This window comes from Mizuhopecten yessoensis, unplaced genomic scaffold (assembly GCF_002113885.1).
Source record: "Mizuhopecten yessoensis strain PY_sf001 unplaced genomic scaffold, ASM211388v2 scaffold7903, whole genome shotgun sequence".
NCBI classification, from domain to species: domain Eukaryota; kingdom Metazoa; phylum Mollusca; class Bivalvia; order Pectinida; family Pectinidae; genus Mizuhopecten; species Mizuhopecten yessoensis.
Window position 1 is genome coordinate 205754 of NW_018407280.1, and position 19644 is coordinate 225397.

The 19644-nt window shown below is 34.3% G+C and overlaps 1 protein-coding gene across 1 annotated transcript; it reads right to left on the reverse strand.

The window, feature by feature from the left end:
- Positions 1-1091: 1091 nt before the first annotated feature.
- LOC110454518 (sialin-like) lies at positions 1092-17886 on the reverse strand. The gene is made up of 11 exons (XM_021504063.1): positions 17807-17886; positions 11575-11768; positions 9268-9498; positions 8646-8733; positions 7816-7911; positions 7161-7288; positions 6330-6479; positions 4755-4887; positions 3912-4067; positions 3595-3680; positions 1092-1506 (listed from the first exon to the last, which is right to left on the reverse strand). Exons 1-11 carry the CDS (start codon positions 17835-17837, stop codon positions 1285-1287), a joined length of 1515 nt encoding a protein of 504 aa, XP_021359738.1. The 5' UTR covers positions 17838-17886; the 3' UTR covers positions 1092-1284.
- Between the last annotated feature and the right edge of the window lie 1758 nt (positions 17887-19644).

Below are 19644 nucleotides of genomic sequence, written 5' to 3' on the forward strand. Positions count from 1 at the left end.
AAATCCCGGGAACACCAATTCGAGTTTCACTCAACGTTTCTGTATAATGTCACTTCCGAAGAATAATTCACCCAATACCCTAATTTGCCAACAGTGCCTTATGCCAACGTTTTATTTACATAACAGGAATATAATCAATAAGAGGAAGACAAACATTACATGATATATTAACATCACGCGAATTTAACACGGTCTTCATGCCGGGAATGACCGTCATCGGTTTCGACGAGGCGAATATAATGCAGTGTTCAAAGAAAGACAACACGAATACACTAAAATGTCATTCTCCACAGCGGCTCGTACAGACACATGTTTTACTGGTCATTATTAATTTTAGTATGTTCTGTCAGTATTCTCTTTGTATTATCCAAACTTTTTTTAAAAACTTTTTATTGTTGACCGTTAATTAATTCATACAATTTGATAAAATCACCAAAGCTGTTGATAGGACGTTAAACAACACTAAACCAAACCAAATCAAACCAAATCAGACCTTGTAACAATTTCTTCATATTGTCTTATAAGTTTTTCTGAAATAGTATTTTTTCTTTTTTTCATATTTCTTTTCCCTTATTTCATTCAAAGAGAAATTTCTTGGCAAAACAGTTGTTGTTTTTCAAATAATGTTCAAGTAATGATGTAAATATGTCTCTTGTTCTTCGGTAGTGGAAGCAAAGTTAATGAGAAAGTGTATCCGTGTATACGAATCTCTTGTGCGTTTGGCAGATGATAAAACTGTCTGGGTCAGGAATAGGTCCATTTAAAGAACAATTAAAGTATTTTTAGCGAAACTGGACATTTTATGCGCGTTTCTTTATGAACTATAACTCCTGCGAACTTCCGGTATTTTCTTCGCAGTGTACAGATGATATGTAAACGTCTAAAATAAATTTATCTAGGGTCACGCAGGTCAGGTATTCCTAAGATACAGCGTGATATATTGGCCACGCCAAAACACACAACGCGCTGAAACATATGACGATACTATAAATTGTCCTTTTTTTTTAGTGAGTGAAATGCTGTAAATATTCTGTCAGTAAGAAGTATACTACATGTCTGACAGCCTTAATCCCTTCATTTCGAGATAAATATAAAAAAAAATCTCTGACACAACAAATCCATTAAATCGACTTTGCAATATTTATCCCTTACGAACAAGTCAGAAGTGTTACACAAATATCGAGTATCAGAGCTTTGAATAAAGCTTGTATAATATCCTCGAAAACAATGTGTACACAGCCCTCTAGTAAAACCACCTCTGCAGCAATGGCTTCCGCAAATAATTCATAAATGTTCGGTGTTTTTTCCATTATATGGAGACTGGTTTATCTCCCGGTCCTGAGTATTGTTTTTTTCCTTGTCTTGTTCGTCAATGTCTGTTTCGGTCTGTGGTAGATGATTCCACGATTGTTCTGACCCCCTGGCAAAGACGATGAAGACGAAGATTCCTAGTAGGTAGAGAGCCATTGACACGTAGAATATTGAATTCCACTGTTCCATTGTTTCCTGTAAAAGGATTGATACAGGTTATGGTACCAATGAATATAATGATGGTAAAATTATTATTTAGAACTGCTAGCGGAACCGTAGCTCATGGTCCGATCGATTTTTATTTCATTTTAGATTTTTAGATATTTTCTTTTGAAATCAACAAAAACATTCTAAATATAATAAAATATCAAAATGAGATCCGATCATCGATTAAATTTTCTTTCAAAAATTCATATATTTTGTTTTGAACATAAAAACATGTGACAACATAAAAATTCTAAAACTTTTAAATGTAGTCCGCTTCCTTTTAATATTTTATTTACAAATATATATATAAGGATTAACTTGAATATATTTTTCATGTTATCGATATATAACACAAAAAAACGAAGTGTACTCCAAATAAACCGCGAAGCGGTTTATGATGAGAGTACACTCCGTTTTTTGTGTTATAGCTCCATTACATGAAAAATATAATCAATTTAATCCTTATAATTTAATCTACTATACACAATCCCTGTGGAAATCCACTTTTATTGATGGACTCTTTTCTTTTAGAAATTATTGCGCTGCTGTATCAGCCAAACAAAAGTGACATTACAAACGGCGACGTCTTTTTTTACGTTATGGGCTGATAACATACATTTTTAAGCCAATGAAAATGTTTTTTACAAGCAAAATTAAATTATATATATTTATCATTTCAAAAGTAATATAAAATGTCAGCAAAAATATCTTTAGTTTCAAAATATGTCGGGTCGATAGTATATTTTTTTATGTTTTGTATTTGATATATATTACTTTGAAATTGATATAAAATGTGAACATGAGAATCTCAAATTTCAAATACAAGAAAACTACTCTTTCCGCAGCTAAGACGTAGCAGTTGTTTGATTTATTTTCATTGCTCTCATATGACATTCCTTTTTTTTCTCAGACTGTTTTTCATCTCGTTATACAAACAGTTTAAAACATACCCTACATGACCTTTAATAGACTTCGTAAGGTTTCAATTTCCATATAAGTGAAAACTATGTGAAACTCGTCCGTGTGTTATTTATATCGGAAAACAAAAGGAGAAGATAACTATAAATCCCTATATAACGTTACAGATTTATATTTAAACCTTCAGCAGAATATTTTTTTTGAGATAACTATTCCATATACACCGCGCTATAATAATCGCAGTGTTAGATAGCAGATTCGACCACCTTGTGACTTGAAGTAAGCACCAGAACAAGTATAAGGGTGATGCAGAAAATTAAACAAAGTATGTATTTACTGCAACAAATGATCATACTCTGTCAATTTATAATTCATTAGCGGTTAATCTGTTATCCGCCATAGCCAAATACCCCTTTTCAGCCAATGAACATCAAATCAACAAAAACGCTGTTATTTGAATTATCAATTTATTCATCAACAATCTTGAAAGTAAGTCACTTTAAATATTATAGTCGGCTTAAATAGATCATATATATATGTATACTTTACTGACAAAGAAACCAAATGATTTCTGTTATGCATAATATACAACTTCAATTCGTCGTTTTGCAATACAAACAACATATTCGTCAGTCTTAATATATAACTGTATATGAATATTATTAATAAAAGGCATTTGGTTAATTATGTCGTCATTATGTTGCTTGTTTATTAAAGATTAGAATTGACACAAAATAAGCAATACACAAATATGTGTCTGCCTTATTTCCCAAGAATAGAAAATAAGTAGTGCAGTAGTAGTTCACGTGTACGCATGTGCAATAAGTTTTGAATAGTGATATTGCCTTAGTATCCTTATTCATTTTTACGCATGATTGATTCAGTCATACTTATTCTAAATGAACAGTCAATTTTGCTTCTCGAGAACTTAAACCTACAATCCGACTGTTTAAGACTTAAATCTGTTTTGATTCATCAAGTTTTAGTAACTAATAACAATCGATAAGTTCCAGAAAGACAGGGGTTGCCGAAGGTAGAGAAATTCATCAGGTTGTAACGTCACAATGTAAAATGCAAATTTGTGTACCGTATGACCAGATCTTGTGTGTGTTGTCTTACTTTTAAGCTATATTAAATGAACACAAACCCCATACTTACGTTATCATTTGTCATAAGGCCGACAAAATAAGGGGCTATAACTCCGGATAAATTTGCAGAAAAGTTGGCCAGACCCATCGTTATTCCTGTAATGATATATATGAGACACATACAATTGAGATTAACTCCTAAAAAATAAAGCAAGGCTTATTTCGACACAATCTCTAATATATTTACTTCTATAAATATATTAGCATACTAGTCAATAGTGCAATTCAACAAGAGACACCTTCAAATTAGATCGATATGCCTATATATAGTATTTATATTATCAATTAAATTCATTTCTGTGGTGGATTGAATAAGAAATTACTCACCAGAGAAGTTGTTGCCGATATCCAGGATGTTGACCCATAGCCCTGACCCACACACGCCCAACATACCGTTTCCGACAACAATAAGCGCGACCACTGTGACGTGATCACATCCGGCAAGGGGGATAAATGGCACGCATAACGCGGCCGGAAGTAAACCTGCAATAATGGGATGCAAATTTGAGGACAAGCTTTCAAAATGATGTTTCATCACCAATTCGCTATATTCATGAACTGTGGTATAACAAAAATAATATTGTAAAATATTTGATTCAATTTTATGAATTTGTTTTGACATTTTGATGTATGCATGCAGATTTTACTGACATGTTTATTGTATTAAAAGGATCATTAGCTTTATGTGCATATATCGAAAAATATCTCTGACTTTAAAAGCGGAATAGGTTGCAATTAAGCACTATTTAGATGCATTCGTACTAATCAAATTCCATTGTGTATGCAATGTAGAAGGTTAATAATATCGATACTATATCCCCTATGTTCATGTAGCTCTGTGTCTTGAGTCAAACAGTCAACTCTCGAAACGGTATATTAAAGGAACGAAATATTCCCCTATGATAAAGTTTATTTCATTTTTTTTTTTCATTCGTGTCTTAAAATCGAAATACTTGTCATATTATCAGATAAAAAGTGTTACAAATAATAGAATATTCAAAGTAAAATATAACGAGTACAATAGCGTCAAACAGGAGCAAAATAAAATCAAAGGTGTTGAATAATGTATTTGACAGGAAAATGGCCGAAAATCTTTTAAAAACTTAATATCTAAGATTAATTTCATTTCAAGAAATTGAATTTTATTTGCCTCATAGTAGTAATGTGTACCTAAGGTGTTTAGTAGTTTCCGCACAACCACTGTTGACAGCCATTTCTTTTTCAATAAGAAGTCTGCAAACCAGCTTCCGACAACACTTGCGAATATGTTGAACAGGTTCGGCAACGCCATCAGGACACCATCCTGTAAGAATTGATAATTGATATTCTGTAGCGGACGAAGTGACACTTGAATCATATATATTTCGCGCCGTCTTGAAAATCATATTTAAGAAAATTGATACAGTAAGGGTGGTCGGGTGGTGCAGTGGATAGCGCACTTGCCGGGGTTCGATTCCTCGGACGTGAATAGGTTGGGGTCACCTGCTTGACCACGTGGGTTTTCTCCGTGTACTACGGTTTCCTCCCGCACCAAGACCCCCCACGCGCAAACATCCGGGCCAGCAAGAGTGATTAATATAAGTTGAAATAACTTGTTTCATAATTGTTGTAAAGTAAATAAAGTTTATATTTTTTAATTGATTTACTAGTTTATTCCACTATATCATAAAGGGCGAAGGATTTAAGAGGTGTTCCGAATTTTATTACTGGTACATATTGTGTACATCAGGTAATAATCATGCCTACAGTGTTTTTTAAGTATTATTGTCAGGGAGATATTCGTGCAGATTTGAGTTTGCGCAAATACACCAATAGCAATAAGATCCTTGGTGCATAGTGTCTGAGGAGATGATTGTGGGATATTTGTTTTCGCCATCCCATCTCGTCGTGAATTTACCAGAAAGTTAAGACGGCGCGAAATACAAATGATTCAAGTGTCACTTTGTCAGCTACCGAATCATATTACCCTGATTTTTTATTGTTAAATAATTTTTTAATTAATTATCATTGAAAAGGGTTTTACTATAACATTTAGACAATACACAAAGCCAAAAATAAGATACTCCTTTTACAATGATAATAATTGTATACACATTATACAAAATAAATCGAAACTGGCATACATTGTCATGAAGCTGTGATATGATACATAACCCTACAGTACCTTGCATTCTTTCTTTAGTATATATTTTAACACAGTCTTAAGATTATCATCAATCAATACCTGCATATTATTTTAGTTCTCTATACCACACTCCGTGGATATCCTATAACTCACGGTAGCGGTAAAATCAACCAAATTCATACATGAATGGACTAGTTACCACAGTATTTCTCGTGATTCTCCAGTCGAACTTAGCGAATGTGCGTTCAGGATTAATATAGACTAAACAATGACAAGATCATTGAAGTGACATTGTCGTTTTTTGGTTTGTATTTTGGACTGAATATATAATTAAGTTGGCTTATTTACGCGTGTGTTTGGGCTCGACTTGTCAAAATCCAATACACATCAAACTGTCATACCATTCGCAAAGCTTTACAGTGCTCTAATTATTATATTAAAAAAATATTTTTAGGGCAAAGAATTAATACCAAAGATAAATCCCCAAAAAATGGATACTTGTAGTATACAAATCACTGTAAATTGGTAAATGGGACAATGAAGTAATTCAAACAGTGTAGACAATAAGATGTAATCTAAACTGCTGGAATTGCTTCCCTTTCCGTCAAACAAATACACACCTGTGCGATATCAAATTTTTGTATGGTGTGCATGTATCTTGGCAATGTTGTATGTGTGACGTAACCACCCCATGTTTGCAGGAAAGCTGTCAGGATGATGGCCCACATTGCTGATGACGTCAGAAGAGCCTTCCAAGGAGTTGGATAGCGCTGAAAGAGGTGAAAATGGTACCATACGTTTGATAGGCCAATGATATATAGAACATTTGTACTTCAATTAAACGACATTGCACGATACAATTATAATGCATCTTAGGTGTCTTTAACAATATATAAGTGAAAATGATATATTTCAAAACGAAGCCCAATCTTTAAAATGATTTTAAAGTAATAACATATGGCAAATATACTGTATACAGGGAAATATTTGCCAAAGTTGAACTTTCGCCTATTATCATTACAGCAAATATTATAACACCGCATTCCGTACAGTTATTACCTTTGAAGGGCGAAATTAACACTTGGCGAAAATGAATTTTACCATTCAATATTTGACTAAGCGAACGTTTCCCAGTTTACAGTATATTGAAACATTTAATGTTTAGTTTTTTCTATAAGGTTTGTAATAAGTTGTTTCTAAACGTTTCGACAGATCAGCAACACATATAAATATCATATACGTTTACCATGTAATACACGTAATAAACATGCCGTAATTACAGATTCTGCGATCTTATTGTTAAGATGAAAAGTTTGGAAAATTAACTGATTATGTATTTGTAAATCCCCCTGTCCCATGTTTAATAATATCAGTAATATTCTTGATTCGATGTCCCGGATTCCGGGACCGCACTCCGCGGTTTAGTCTAGCGTATCATGGTGGAATAATACCTTGCGACGTCGGACGCCTGTGGTGCTTTCGATGTACTGCTTCTCATCCGGCGCAATGCGTGGATGTACTGCAGGGGATTCAAATACCATAAAATGCCAGAAGAAGAACCATACGCATGCAGCTCCACCTTTGGTAAGAACATATAACAGAAACAGGATTAAATTTTAACAGCCATTGTGATGTTTAAAGGACAACTTTGTATGAATTCATTTTGTTTGTTGCTTATTTCAAAATCAATTAATTTGGAAAACTACTCAACACAAACAATGTCATTCTTAATATAGCACAAATATGTATATTTACACGGAAATTAAAAAAGGACGTCAACAAAACGTAGGCGTAGTTTTAGACGGAAAGCTTCATTATGATGATGTTTTCAGTTACTTGAACGGAAAAGCAACTGTAATGATATACAATATTATACAACATTTGATATAGCGCCCTATCTAGTAAACGAAACCACTCTAAAACGCTTTACAGTACATAGATATACAATTAATACAATTAGCATATGCATAAATCGATACAATTTTGAGGAATTCGCAGGAGCTGCCTTTTCAAACGCTAACTACTAGCCTTATGCCACATTCATCTAATATGCAAAATAATATGTAAACCAGTTACCAGCGTATTTAGAAAAATATAACTGTTTACCAAATATATAGAATCCAGAGGGCCATCCCCCAAGTGTATCAGAATAGCTTAGATATCCCGCTATAGGTAAGCAGATCACGTTACCGAAATGAGCACCTGAAACAATAAGACACCTGCTTTGTTAATACTAAGTATTGCAACTGCCATGAAAAAGATTGTCACAAACCGTCATGCATGCATGGTTTAATTTATAAAACTGTCTTACGTTGAAACTATCTTTAAGCATTGGAAAGTAAACTTTCATCGAACCAGTTTTATTAACCTGATTTTTAATAATATACTCTAATTTTAGCCTGCCTCGTTAAACTGCATTTTGTTTATCAGAGATAAATGTTCTGTTTTAAAGTGTTTGAGTTTAAAAAACATAATTACAAAAAATGTATTTATTTACAGTCTTATTATTACTAAATATGTATGCATTAACACAGGTTTGTATATGGCAAAGCGACGAAATGTAATTCAACATATCAAGAATTGATAAACCATTGTGATATTCAAATATCATGAAAATGAAAATATATCAATATATTATGTGCAATGCTGTTTTATAAGTTAACAAGGGCGTCTGATGGTGTTAATTACGTTTTACTTCAGACTTAATAAAATTGCAATATATGACGAAATAGTATAAACGGTCACACGAAGCACTGTTTAAAGGCAATGACGACTGAACTGTCAATTCTGTAAAATGTTTCTTTTATATCAGAAATATGATTAAAATATTCATTATGTTGCCATAAGTTCGAGAAAGCAATCGTTAATAAATAGTTGCGTGCTATAAACTAATGAGCTACTCGGTTATAAGATTGTTACCGACAACATCAATTTACCTGCGTTGGCTATGTTTGATAGTAATGATCTCTCTAATCTTGGCAGCCATTTCCCTTGCATTGACGAGAGAGCAGGTATGGTAACACCCTGTTAAGAAATGATATTTGCGTATATTTGTTGTCAGCGCCGAAGGTGTATCATTCTGTAGTCGGTAATGTTATATTTGTGTTTAATGCTGGGATGAGCTTATCAATAACTTGCATTTACATTATTGGTAAATTTTTCTTTCCATGTGACAGGACTTTAAATCTATTCTTAACTTGCATTTTGAAAACATGTTTTCTTCATGAAATTATGTAATTTGAAATAAAATTCTACAGTAATAATTGCATCGCAGAGTAATTTTGCATTTTTCAGTATAAATATATTGCAATTAAATACGGCAACCGTCTGTGAGCAGTTTTATCCAACTTTAACATTATGACATCCAAATGTATTAACGTTAAAGCAAATTTATTCTATTTGAATTTTTATTGTAGAATTTCGCAATTTGTAATTGCTATGTAAACAGAAAACAAGGATGTTGTCGACACGTACAAAGTTTGTAACTTTTCGATAGCGTTTGACTATTTAAATTTCGTGTACAACATATAGTTATCACTAGAAATACGAAAAGCTTACCTCGGCGAGGCCCATCATTACCCGTACGATCACCACTGCCCAAGTACCGACCTTAGCAGATACTGGTGTCAGAAGGCTTAGAATGGCGGTTATGAGAATGCCATATCCGAACAACCTCTTCCCTCCGATTTTCTCTGCCAGGAATCCCCCAGGTATTTGTGTGAGGGCATACCCGTAGAAGAAAGAGCTCAGTATCAGCCCTTGGGTAGCCTCATCCCAATCATAGGTAGCCTGAAATGATAGTCCGTTGAAAGACATTGTTTTATGGTAGTAGTGACCTGAACGTGCAACGTAGACAGATTTCAAATTGCACTACCCTGTAATGTGAGGGTACCTAAAATGGAACACTTTTTATCTCACTTCAATGTAACAAAGGATGGATTTAACTTTTTATTTTATGTATTACTTGGTATCACCAGGGTTAACCCGTGTAGGTTCGGGGAAAGAATCTACTGTATCCCACTGCATGACTGTACGAGGTGACACATGTCGGGCACCTTCTTATCAGGGGACATTGAAGAAATCAATAATATCCCCAATCTGATAAAAATCATATGTTACATGGCTTCGTCAACTTCGTACTACGCCTGAACATCTGAGTGTGCCGCGGTCAGGGTCACGCTCAAGTGACCTTTATATTTATAAATACTCATTAAATGTTGACCAATCATAGACCCTCTTTTAAAAGGGCGTCCGGAGTTGCAACAAATATGGCGGACATTGATGAGAATGATGCGAAAGTCCTGAAGTTATTTGAGATTGATCGTCTGAAACCCGAACAGAAAAAGATATTCGAAGCTTTATTAGAGAAGAAAGACTGTATGGCGGTGTTGCCTACGCAATAATTACCCAATGGGTACGTTTTCCTTGGCGTCGTAGAAACGTCAGTTCCCGCCGCCATATTTGTTTTGGACTAATCTGTTCGATACCCCTCGTTATTTATCTATCAACCATGGTATTCCGATACGCTGGCAAACTTTTGCCAGCGCGCCTCTGATTGGTTCATCTAAAGGTCACTTGAACGTGACCCTGACCGCGGCACAGTCAGATGTTCAGGCGGAGCCATGTAACAGATGATTGTAATAGACCTGCCGTATCCCACCACATGTGTATCGAAGAAGGCGACTAATGTCGGCCCCCTGCAGAATCAGGGGTTTCTTTTGTTTCCATGAAGGAACATGGAAGAGACCAACATTGATCTGCTGCCCCCATTGCAACTTGTTTTCGTTTCATAATTTTCCTGTCTTTTTTCGTGTCTATCTGTTTTCTGTTTCCATGGGTGGTCGGGTGGTACAGTGCATAGCGCACTTGCCTTTCACAAAGACGGCCGGGGTTCGATTCCCCGATCGGACGTGAAAAGGTTTGGGTCACCTGCCCGACCACATGGGTTGTGACCAGGAACTCCGGTTTCTTCCCACACTAAGACCTCCAATGCGCTAACATCCGGACTAACAAGAGTGATTCATATAAACATATGTTTAAGGCGGTTTCTGCCTGGGCGCTCGGCCTATATAGCCCTGGATGTTGCGAGGACTTAAACTCCAAACAAAAAGCAAACCACTCACCATAACGTGTGTCTATTAATAAACCTCATTTAGTTGAGTAATATTCACTTGGAAATTTCATCTTGCCGGGTAACCAAAATGAGCATTTTATCATTTAATTAAATCGATGAAAATATATTGCTTCATTTCATGATATCTTTTACATTTCTGATAAGTTTTAGACATTTTTTCATTTAAAACTTCATTTGAAAAAATTGTTAAAAAATTTGATACTATTTTCACGTTGTCGCAACGTGCTGTTTCCCGGGATTATTTTTCTTACATTTTTTTTAAAGATTTATATTGTGTTTATGAGCAAAATACCTGAGGTATGCAGGCAACACTTGCTGAAATTGCTTAAAACGATATGAATTTTGTTATTTAAGAATAGATACTCTTAATTAGAATTTCAAAATAAAAATGCTGCATCATAAATATGAAATGTGTACTATATAGGGTTCCCTAACATTATAGCATATCGATTTTGAAGTACATTTATTCTCTTTAAATTTATATTGCAGAATTTTGAATTTGGAAATGCTATTCAAAATACAACAAATCCTACGATAGCATTAACAATGACATTCGTAATGTACTTCTATCATTGCACTTATTCATCATATTAAACAACCAATTGAAAATCCAACAAAGAAAAACTATGATCTCCTAGCATACCTGTCTTGTCGGCGAAAAGCGACGCACATACAATTCGGAAATGCCTTTGGTACACATCACTATATAACAAATACATTGTACTACTAACCTGATTCGACATTTTCGTTGTCTTGTTGTATCCAGGGTCCGGACATTCGGTTATTTCAGTGAAATTGTTGGCTGGAAGAGTGTCTTTATGTTTAACCATAGCTACTATGGCGATACTGATGTTGAACCGCAACGCATATAGATGGAAGTATCCAATGAAAGACAGAATCGTGAAGGTATGACGGGTGCCATATCCTGAAAAGGAAGCAAATATATACAACTCAGTTCTAAATTTATTTTTTGAGTTTTATTTCAAATTCCAAAATATACCAAGTAAATTATTTTCCAGTCGGGCACCGTATTTGGGATTTAACTTTTCTGCCGTACAACCTTATTTTTTAAGATTATAATATTTTTTAATAGTTGTGTTGCATTAACACTGTAGAACATATTTGTTCTTTTAAATAGACTCCGTTGGATATTTTGTCTTACGTGTGCGGCAGATTTTAATTTACGGTCGCCTTCTAGCTTCGAGTTAGAACGAATTTCATTACTCTTACTGATATTACATATTTTTGTATGTTTTGAATGTGACAACAAAAATTTTGAATAAAAAAATAAAATCCCTTTAGCTCAGTGTTAGAACGTCCGACGCGGAACCTGGAGATCGAGGGTCGATCCCCAGTGGAAGCACACTATTCTCTTTCCTGTAACACATGTTTACGTTGTGATATACTTGATGTTTAGTGTTTATATTTTGTTGTAGCTTCTTCCCTTGTGTTAGCGTTGTCGTACTTACTTTTTCATTTGTATTGACACCGTAATACATTGTGTTATTGTGTGTCGACACTGTGGTATATTTTGCTCTTAGATATGAGGCTTACTTCATTGATAAGTTAAACATGGACATGTAACAAAAACCTAGACAAATCATCAATTTCAAAGGCAGATATATCGATGATATGCTATCGTAAAATACCTGTATAAAACAAATATTGACCTGATCGGTCGTATAAACTTGTATACCCCGTCCGGAGCTTGAAAACAAGGACACTACAGACTCTTATACTTAAGCAGTTTTCCTCAATCTTTTAACTGAAATCACCAACAAAAACAACCATCCATGATCATATCATTTTGCCTACACGTTTTATCTGTGAGACAGATAAAGGGATCAAACGCTTGACGTGGATAGCCATTTGTCACAGCGAATAGGCATTTCCGTTTAGACCTTATGGATCTTTATAAGAAGTTTTTTATTTTTAACATTTTTGACTCCCAGTCACCTTAACCGTCGATAAAGAATATTCCTTTGACCAAAGACGGTGGTGTTCTACCTAATTTTGTATAATTTATTAGTTTTAAGAATTTGGTAATCAAATGATATTTACCTGACGAATGTGTAAGCTAATATGCAACAAATAAGGTATGAAGCAAATGTGCCGTGTTGTCTTGTTGCCATAACTTGGGTTTGACCTAGATATCCGGAACATAAAGTCATACTCTCCTTATGCTTTTTCAGGAGTGTTTCAGTTCATACTTCCATTGCTCATCTTTTGCCTTTTGTTCATGTTGCCTATGTTGAACGTACGTATCCTGAGGTAGGTTAGTAGTACATGTACTTTGTATTTCTGACATGATAAAAACTATTTTTTGTATCAAAAAATGACATATCTATGATAATTGGCTTTTATAATTATATTTGCATAATTAGGTAGCAGGTGTTTACCTGCTAATATATTTACTCTCATTTAGATTGGAATCGAATCATAAATTAAAAACATCTTCTGTGTAAATCAAGACTTATATTAATTTTACAAGACCAGATACTGTATTATTAACATATCAAATTAAATGTTTATCATCTAATTGAAACCTCACTACAGAAATAAATAAATAAATTTTTAATAGTTTAAGCATTACAGAGTTTCAGCAAATATATATATATACATATCCATTAAAGTCATGGCAATGTTTACTATCGACGGCATGTTACACCTGTGTATTCATTTGCATCACTATCTAAATGTCTTCATGAATTGGTTTATATACATACAAGTAGTCCTAATTATTCTGACGTTTTATCGGCTTTTTTATATCGGTCTGTCGTCGATTAACGTCAGAACTCCGGCCCTCTATAATATGTGGGAAATAAGCGACCCGGGCCTGGGTCGCTCTTCAAACTGATATTTGAGAAACAAATCGTCACTTTCACACACATGTCGCACATGGATCGAAAGATCTTTTCATTATGCACAAGATGAACATAAATTACATGCCTCAAACAACCAATACAATAACTAAAACATATTTTTTCAAACTTACTCTGTTTTATTTTACGTTTTTGATAGCCCCGCCTTCTAATGCCACGTGACTAAAATATCGACGGCCTACGTCATAACGTTGGGAAATACCTTCGGTAACACAAGATCTCGTCAAGTCATGTGATATTGCTCATGCCCTAATTTCCATTAAAAACATGGGTTGGTATAGAAAACGTTGGAAAATATCGTTCGTAATGCTCTTTGAAACATGTTATTGATACCACCTAGTACATAAAGAATAGATCTTTCGATCCATGTGCAACATGTGTGTGAAAGTGACGACTTGTTTCTAAAATATCAGTTTGAAGAGCGACCCAGGCGCTGGTCGCTTATTTCCCGCATTTTATAGAGGGCCGGAGTTCTGACGTTAATCGACGACAGACCGATATAAAAAAGTCGATAAAACGTCAGAATAATTCGGACTAACATTCAAGCAACAGAATATCTGATGTCACCTTCTGTACTCGGCGTTGTTAAATATAATATCTAGCAACACCTCGATGACTGTGCAGATCTATACACACATGATACATACTGTCGGTCGTAAAAAATAAATTGGTCCTGACTTGGTCATCAGTTTTGAAAAAAAAAACTGTTTTGAAAATTCAAACCTTGTACAAAGTAAAAACTACTTTCTACAGTTCAAGATGGAGATACAATGATACTTCTAGTAATAAACATGTAAATGTAATGTCAAAACACTTTTTTGGATATTCAAATGGAAACCGAAGTGATCAGATTTTTTAACTTGTAAAATCAGTCTGCAAACAATAGGTATCTAGCTTTTGATATTTTTCAGGTGCATGTATGCTTTTAAAATTGATCCTAATTAGTTAAAATTAAAATATAACACAATCACAATGGATCGAAGCGAGATTTGAAGTGATTTAACTCAGTAGAGTACAACATTACCCTGATGCCTCTTTTAACTTATCGAAAGGCACGGTCACTCCTGTAAGACATCCTGGCTACACTAAATGTTCCATCTGTCATAACTAATTGAGAATCGCCGACACTATAGTGAGATAACCTGGCCATCGTGTCAACACTTATAACTTATAGAAAGGCGTCGTCACCATAGCAATACATTATGACTACACTAAGCGTGTCATTCCTAATAACTTATCGAGAAAACGTCGTCACCATAACAATACATCCTGGTTACACTTAACGTGTCATCCCTTGTACCTTATCGAGAAAACGTCGTCACCATAACAATATATCCTGGCCACACTTAACGTGCAATTCCTTAACACTTATCGAAAAGCGTCGTTGTCATAGCAATACACCTTTGCTATACTTTACGTGTAATTCCTTTTCAACTTAATGAAAAGCGTCGTCACCATAGCAATACATCCTGGCTACACGAACCGTCCCATTCCTTATAACCTATCTCGAAAACGCCGATACCATAGCAATATATCCCGACTGCAATTAACGTGCAATTCCTTAACACTCCAAAACGGCGTCACCATAGCAATACATCCTGACTGCATTTAACGTTCAATTCCGTATATCTTATCGAGAGGCATCGTTGCCGTAGCAATAAATCCTGATCGGACTAACATACAATTTCTTATAACTTATCGAAAGGCGTCATTGCCATAGCAACACATCCTGACAACACTTAACGTGTCAACACTTATAACTTATCTCGAGAAACGTCGCTACCATAGCAGTACATCCCGATTGACCTTAAAGTGCATTACATTTTAACAAATCTCGAAAACGTCGACAGCATAGCAATACATCCTGACTAAACTTGACGTGCCATTCCTTATAACTTATCGAGAAAACGTCGTCAGCATTGCAACACATCCCGGCTTAGTTAAGTTTAAACATATTTTATTGTACAAATATACAAATGGATCGGACAACAAGTTATTACAACTTAATAGAGTCCTCTCCTCAATACATATTGTAAAAAAGTGTATATGTTTTGGGGAAAGGGAAAAGATAGGTTGAGGAAGGAAGGAACTGTGGAGTGGGAGGGGGTGGGAGTGGTGGAGGGGAGGGGTGTTACCTTGAAAATTAAACTTGTAAACTGAGAAATTGATCCACATTTGAATCAATTATAAATTATACAGATTTCATGACATGCATCCTGGTAGAGTACTTTCAAAACGAACAGAATCAATGTAACAAATAAATCAGGCAAAATAATGAAATACAATTTCATAAACACATACAACAACTTAAATAAGAATAGAAAATTAATTATTACTTTCAAAACCTATTGCTGGATTTGATGTAATGATGCACATGTCTGAAGATACTTATGTTGTTTTCTACCGAAAGTTGACTATTTCCAAACAAAAGTAGTTCTAAATTAAAATCAACATGCAAGGCATTCAAATTTAGGAGCAGGGTATGTCTTTCGTTGTTAAAAAGTAAGCACTCACAAAAAAAAAGTGAAAGGCATTTTCACAGGGATGGCCACAATAACAAACTGGACTATCGACCAGATTTACTCTAAAAAGATCATAGTTAAGTGGACTACACTGATGTCTAAGTTTAGTATGCAAAATGTTCAATTTACGTTCTCCGAAACCTAAGTAAATTGGGGGAGGAGATTATACATTTGAAGTTAATGAGATTTTAAAAGAATGTAATGAGGGCAATGATTGTACTGAAAGGTCCAATGAATTCCAACCGCGAAGAGTTGAAGGTATAAAAGATGAATTTGTTAGAGAAAGCCTGAAAGGACGAATTCTATAATCATCATTGTTTCTAAGGGTATAACGGTTATTTTCTGCAACGGCAGATGGCAATAGAGAATTTAAATAGTCTGGAGTTAATTTATTGTGTATTTTATACAAAAGTTGGAGTTTTCTGCGTTTTCTTCTATTCGAAAGAGTTTCTAGACCAGTTTCAAAAAGTAAGTCTTCAATTCGTGCATATGAAGGAAGACCAGTTATAATACGAGACGCTTCTCTTTGGGCTTTCTCTAACATTTCTGTTTCATAATTTGTACAACCATCCCACAATTCACAAGCATATTCTAAAACTGGTAAAATAAATGATTTATAAATCTTTAAAAGATTATCACGATTTAATAAGTATTTTAGTCTACGTAAGACGTTGATTTTTTCATAACTGAAATATATATTGCACAAATATGATCCCCCCATTTTGCACTTGAATTAAAAATTACACCTAAATGTTTATGATGATCAGTAAAATTTAAAAATTCGCCATTAAATTCTAATTGTAAATCTTCATCAATTTCAACCAAGTTTGAAACAAAAATTACCTCAGTTTTTTTCTGGATTGAATGTTACTAACCAAGTTTGGGACCATGCATTAAGAGACTCGAGATCTCTATTCATAACCGTCTGGATTTCTAGACATGAAGAGGATGATTTTAACAAAGAAGTATCGTCTGCAAAAAGACGAGAAGTTGATTCAAACACATCAGCAATATCATTAATATAGATAAGAAACAAAAGAGGTCCAAGAATCGAACCCTGAGGAACACCTGCTTCAATGAAACCTAAGTCGGAGTAAGAAGAATTCAAAAAGACTCTCTGGTGCCTCTGAAATAGGTAATTTTCCAACCAATCATACAATTCCCCTGAAATTCCATAGGATTTTAACCTAATCATCAAACCCTTATGCCAAACCCTATCAAAAGCCTTAGAAATATCGCAGAATACCATACATACATGGTTTTTTTCTTCTAGAGCAATACAGATGTTATGATAAATTTCAATGAGCTGATATACAGTAGAATGGCTTAGTTTAACGTGTTATCCCTAATAACTTATCGAGAAAACATCGACATCATAGCAAGCGATGAAATCGACAAGGTTAAACATCTTGATGAAATGTGAATCTGTTATAAGATCGCAAAGATACATTCGTGGACTAGCATGGGACTGAATATAACAAACTGATAAGATATATTTATAAATGTTCTGCCAAATTTCTATTTCTTAAGAATATTTCTTAATTAACAATTGCACTTACCTTTAGTTTGCGAATTTGCATTCGATGCCATGACATCAATTACTTCGTATTTTCATATGAAATAACAGTACTCGAATTTTTTTCGTGTACAAAAAAATACAGCGTTTGAATAACACGTATCTGGCTGCTACTTCAGTCAAGTATTGTGGTACTACTAACACATCACATTCTGAAACACTGTTCTGTTGCTGGGTTTTTATTAGCAAGTAGATGGTGTATAACAGGTACATGTATGTATTATCAGCGGATATCCTCACGTGACACATTAACATAGTTATCAATCCACACGACAGCTGGGATACCACAACAGAAGTCTGGTAACTTGTTTTATACAAATTACCTTGCGATTAATCGGAATAATGATCTTAATGATCAGCTGGCCTAGTAACAATTGTAATAGTTCAAATTTTATAAACTATATGATACGTTATAAGCATATTTTGAGATGGTTCAGTGAAAATTAAAATCAAAGATGTGTGAAAAGTCGCAGAACGGAATGGTGTGCATAACATTCTTTATTATTTACGACAAAGTGCATTTTAGCTGCACCAGAAATGTTCATTCGCAAATTAGCTTACAATTTCTTTCTGAATAATTCCGTCTTGTAACCATCACTCTTAGGAGGTTTGTCATATATGAATGGCAATTTGTGTTTCTTGGAAAAAACATCTGGGTTTTAATTGAATTATTGTTTTTTGTTATAAATACATTTCACACTGTCTAATGCATCAAATTGTATGCTCGATGGTTTCACAAGTGGAATAGGAACCACTTATCACTGTTAAGTATTTTCTTTGCCTCTGTTTGTGTCAAGATCTAATCATCTTTTATTGTTAAATTCTCAATTTCTGCAGTTAACTTTGAGTAATACTATGTATTCACTTTCATTGTACTGTACAATGAATAGGCTTTACCTAACCAATTTCAACATTGAAAAACTAAAGTAGAAAAAAATGTTCGAATATAACATGTACGTACTTTAGGTAGGAAACCATGCTTTCAGGCAAAGGAGGGGTGCCAATTTGGGTCTTTTGGTGGCTATCACAGAGGGGATATTGGTGGCCAGTACGAGATATGAGGGGGGTAAACTGGGGGACCAAAAATCGGAACTATAAACGAATGTTTAAAATAACAATAAGTAATATGGTAAAAAATGCCATTTATGATTTTGCACTTTACCTCCTCTTATCTCATAATGGTATATAAGCTTACTTTAATTTCATGTCATATCATGACGGCATAACCGGAAGGGATGTCTACATGTACATGTCTATGTATGTATTTCACTGTGTTTCACTGATACAAATGTGCAAATAAAATTTAGAATTTAGAATGTTGATTTTTATTGTAAAGACAACAAAATCAAACTTATCGTCAATAATCATCAGAACATCCAAATTTGCACCCGTCCTTTTTCTCTTTGGTTAAGGGGAAGATAATAATTGGATTTAAGGGGTGTTGTGACACACTTAGTTGTTCACTCCCTTTAGAAATTTTCTCAAAAGTTTAGTGAAGAAAAATTCGATGTTGTTTGATAAAGAACTATATACTATCTTTTAAAACTAATTACATCTTATCTATATTGCATATAAACGCACTTAATGTCAGGTTGGATAAGACAAACACTTAAGTGTTTACACATAGGAAGATTACAGAAAGAAGGCATGAACAAAACAAAGGCCCGGTATGGTAAGCTATGTCGTCATCGCCACATTATTTCTTTCGATGTAATGAATTTTAATTCCTCAGCAACAAATTTTCATGTGTGTATATATATACTGCTTACAGCGTTATGCATATGTACATATAAGAGATAAAAATAAATGATGGAGGTTGCT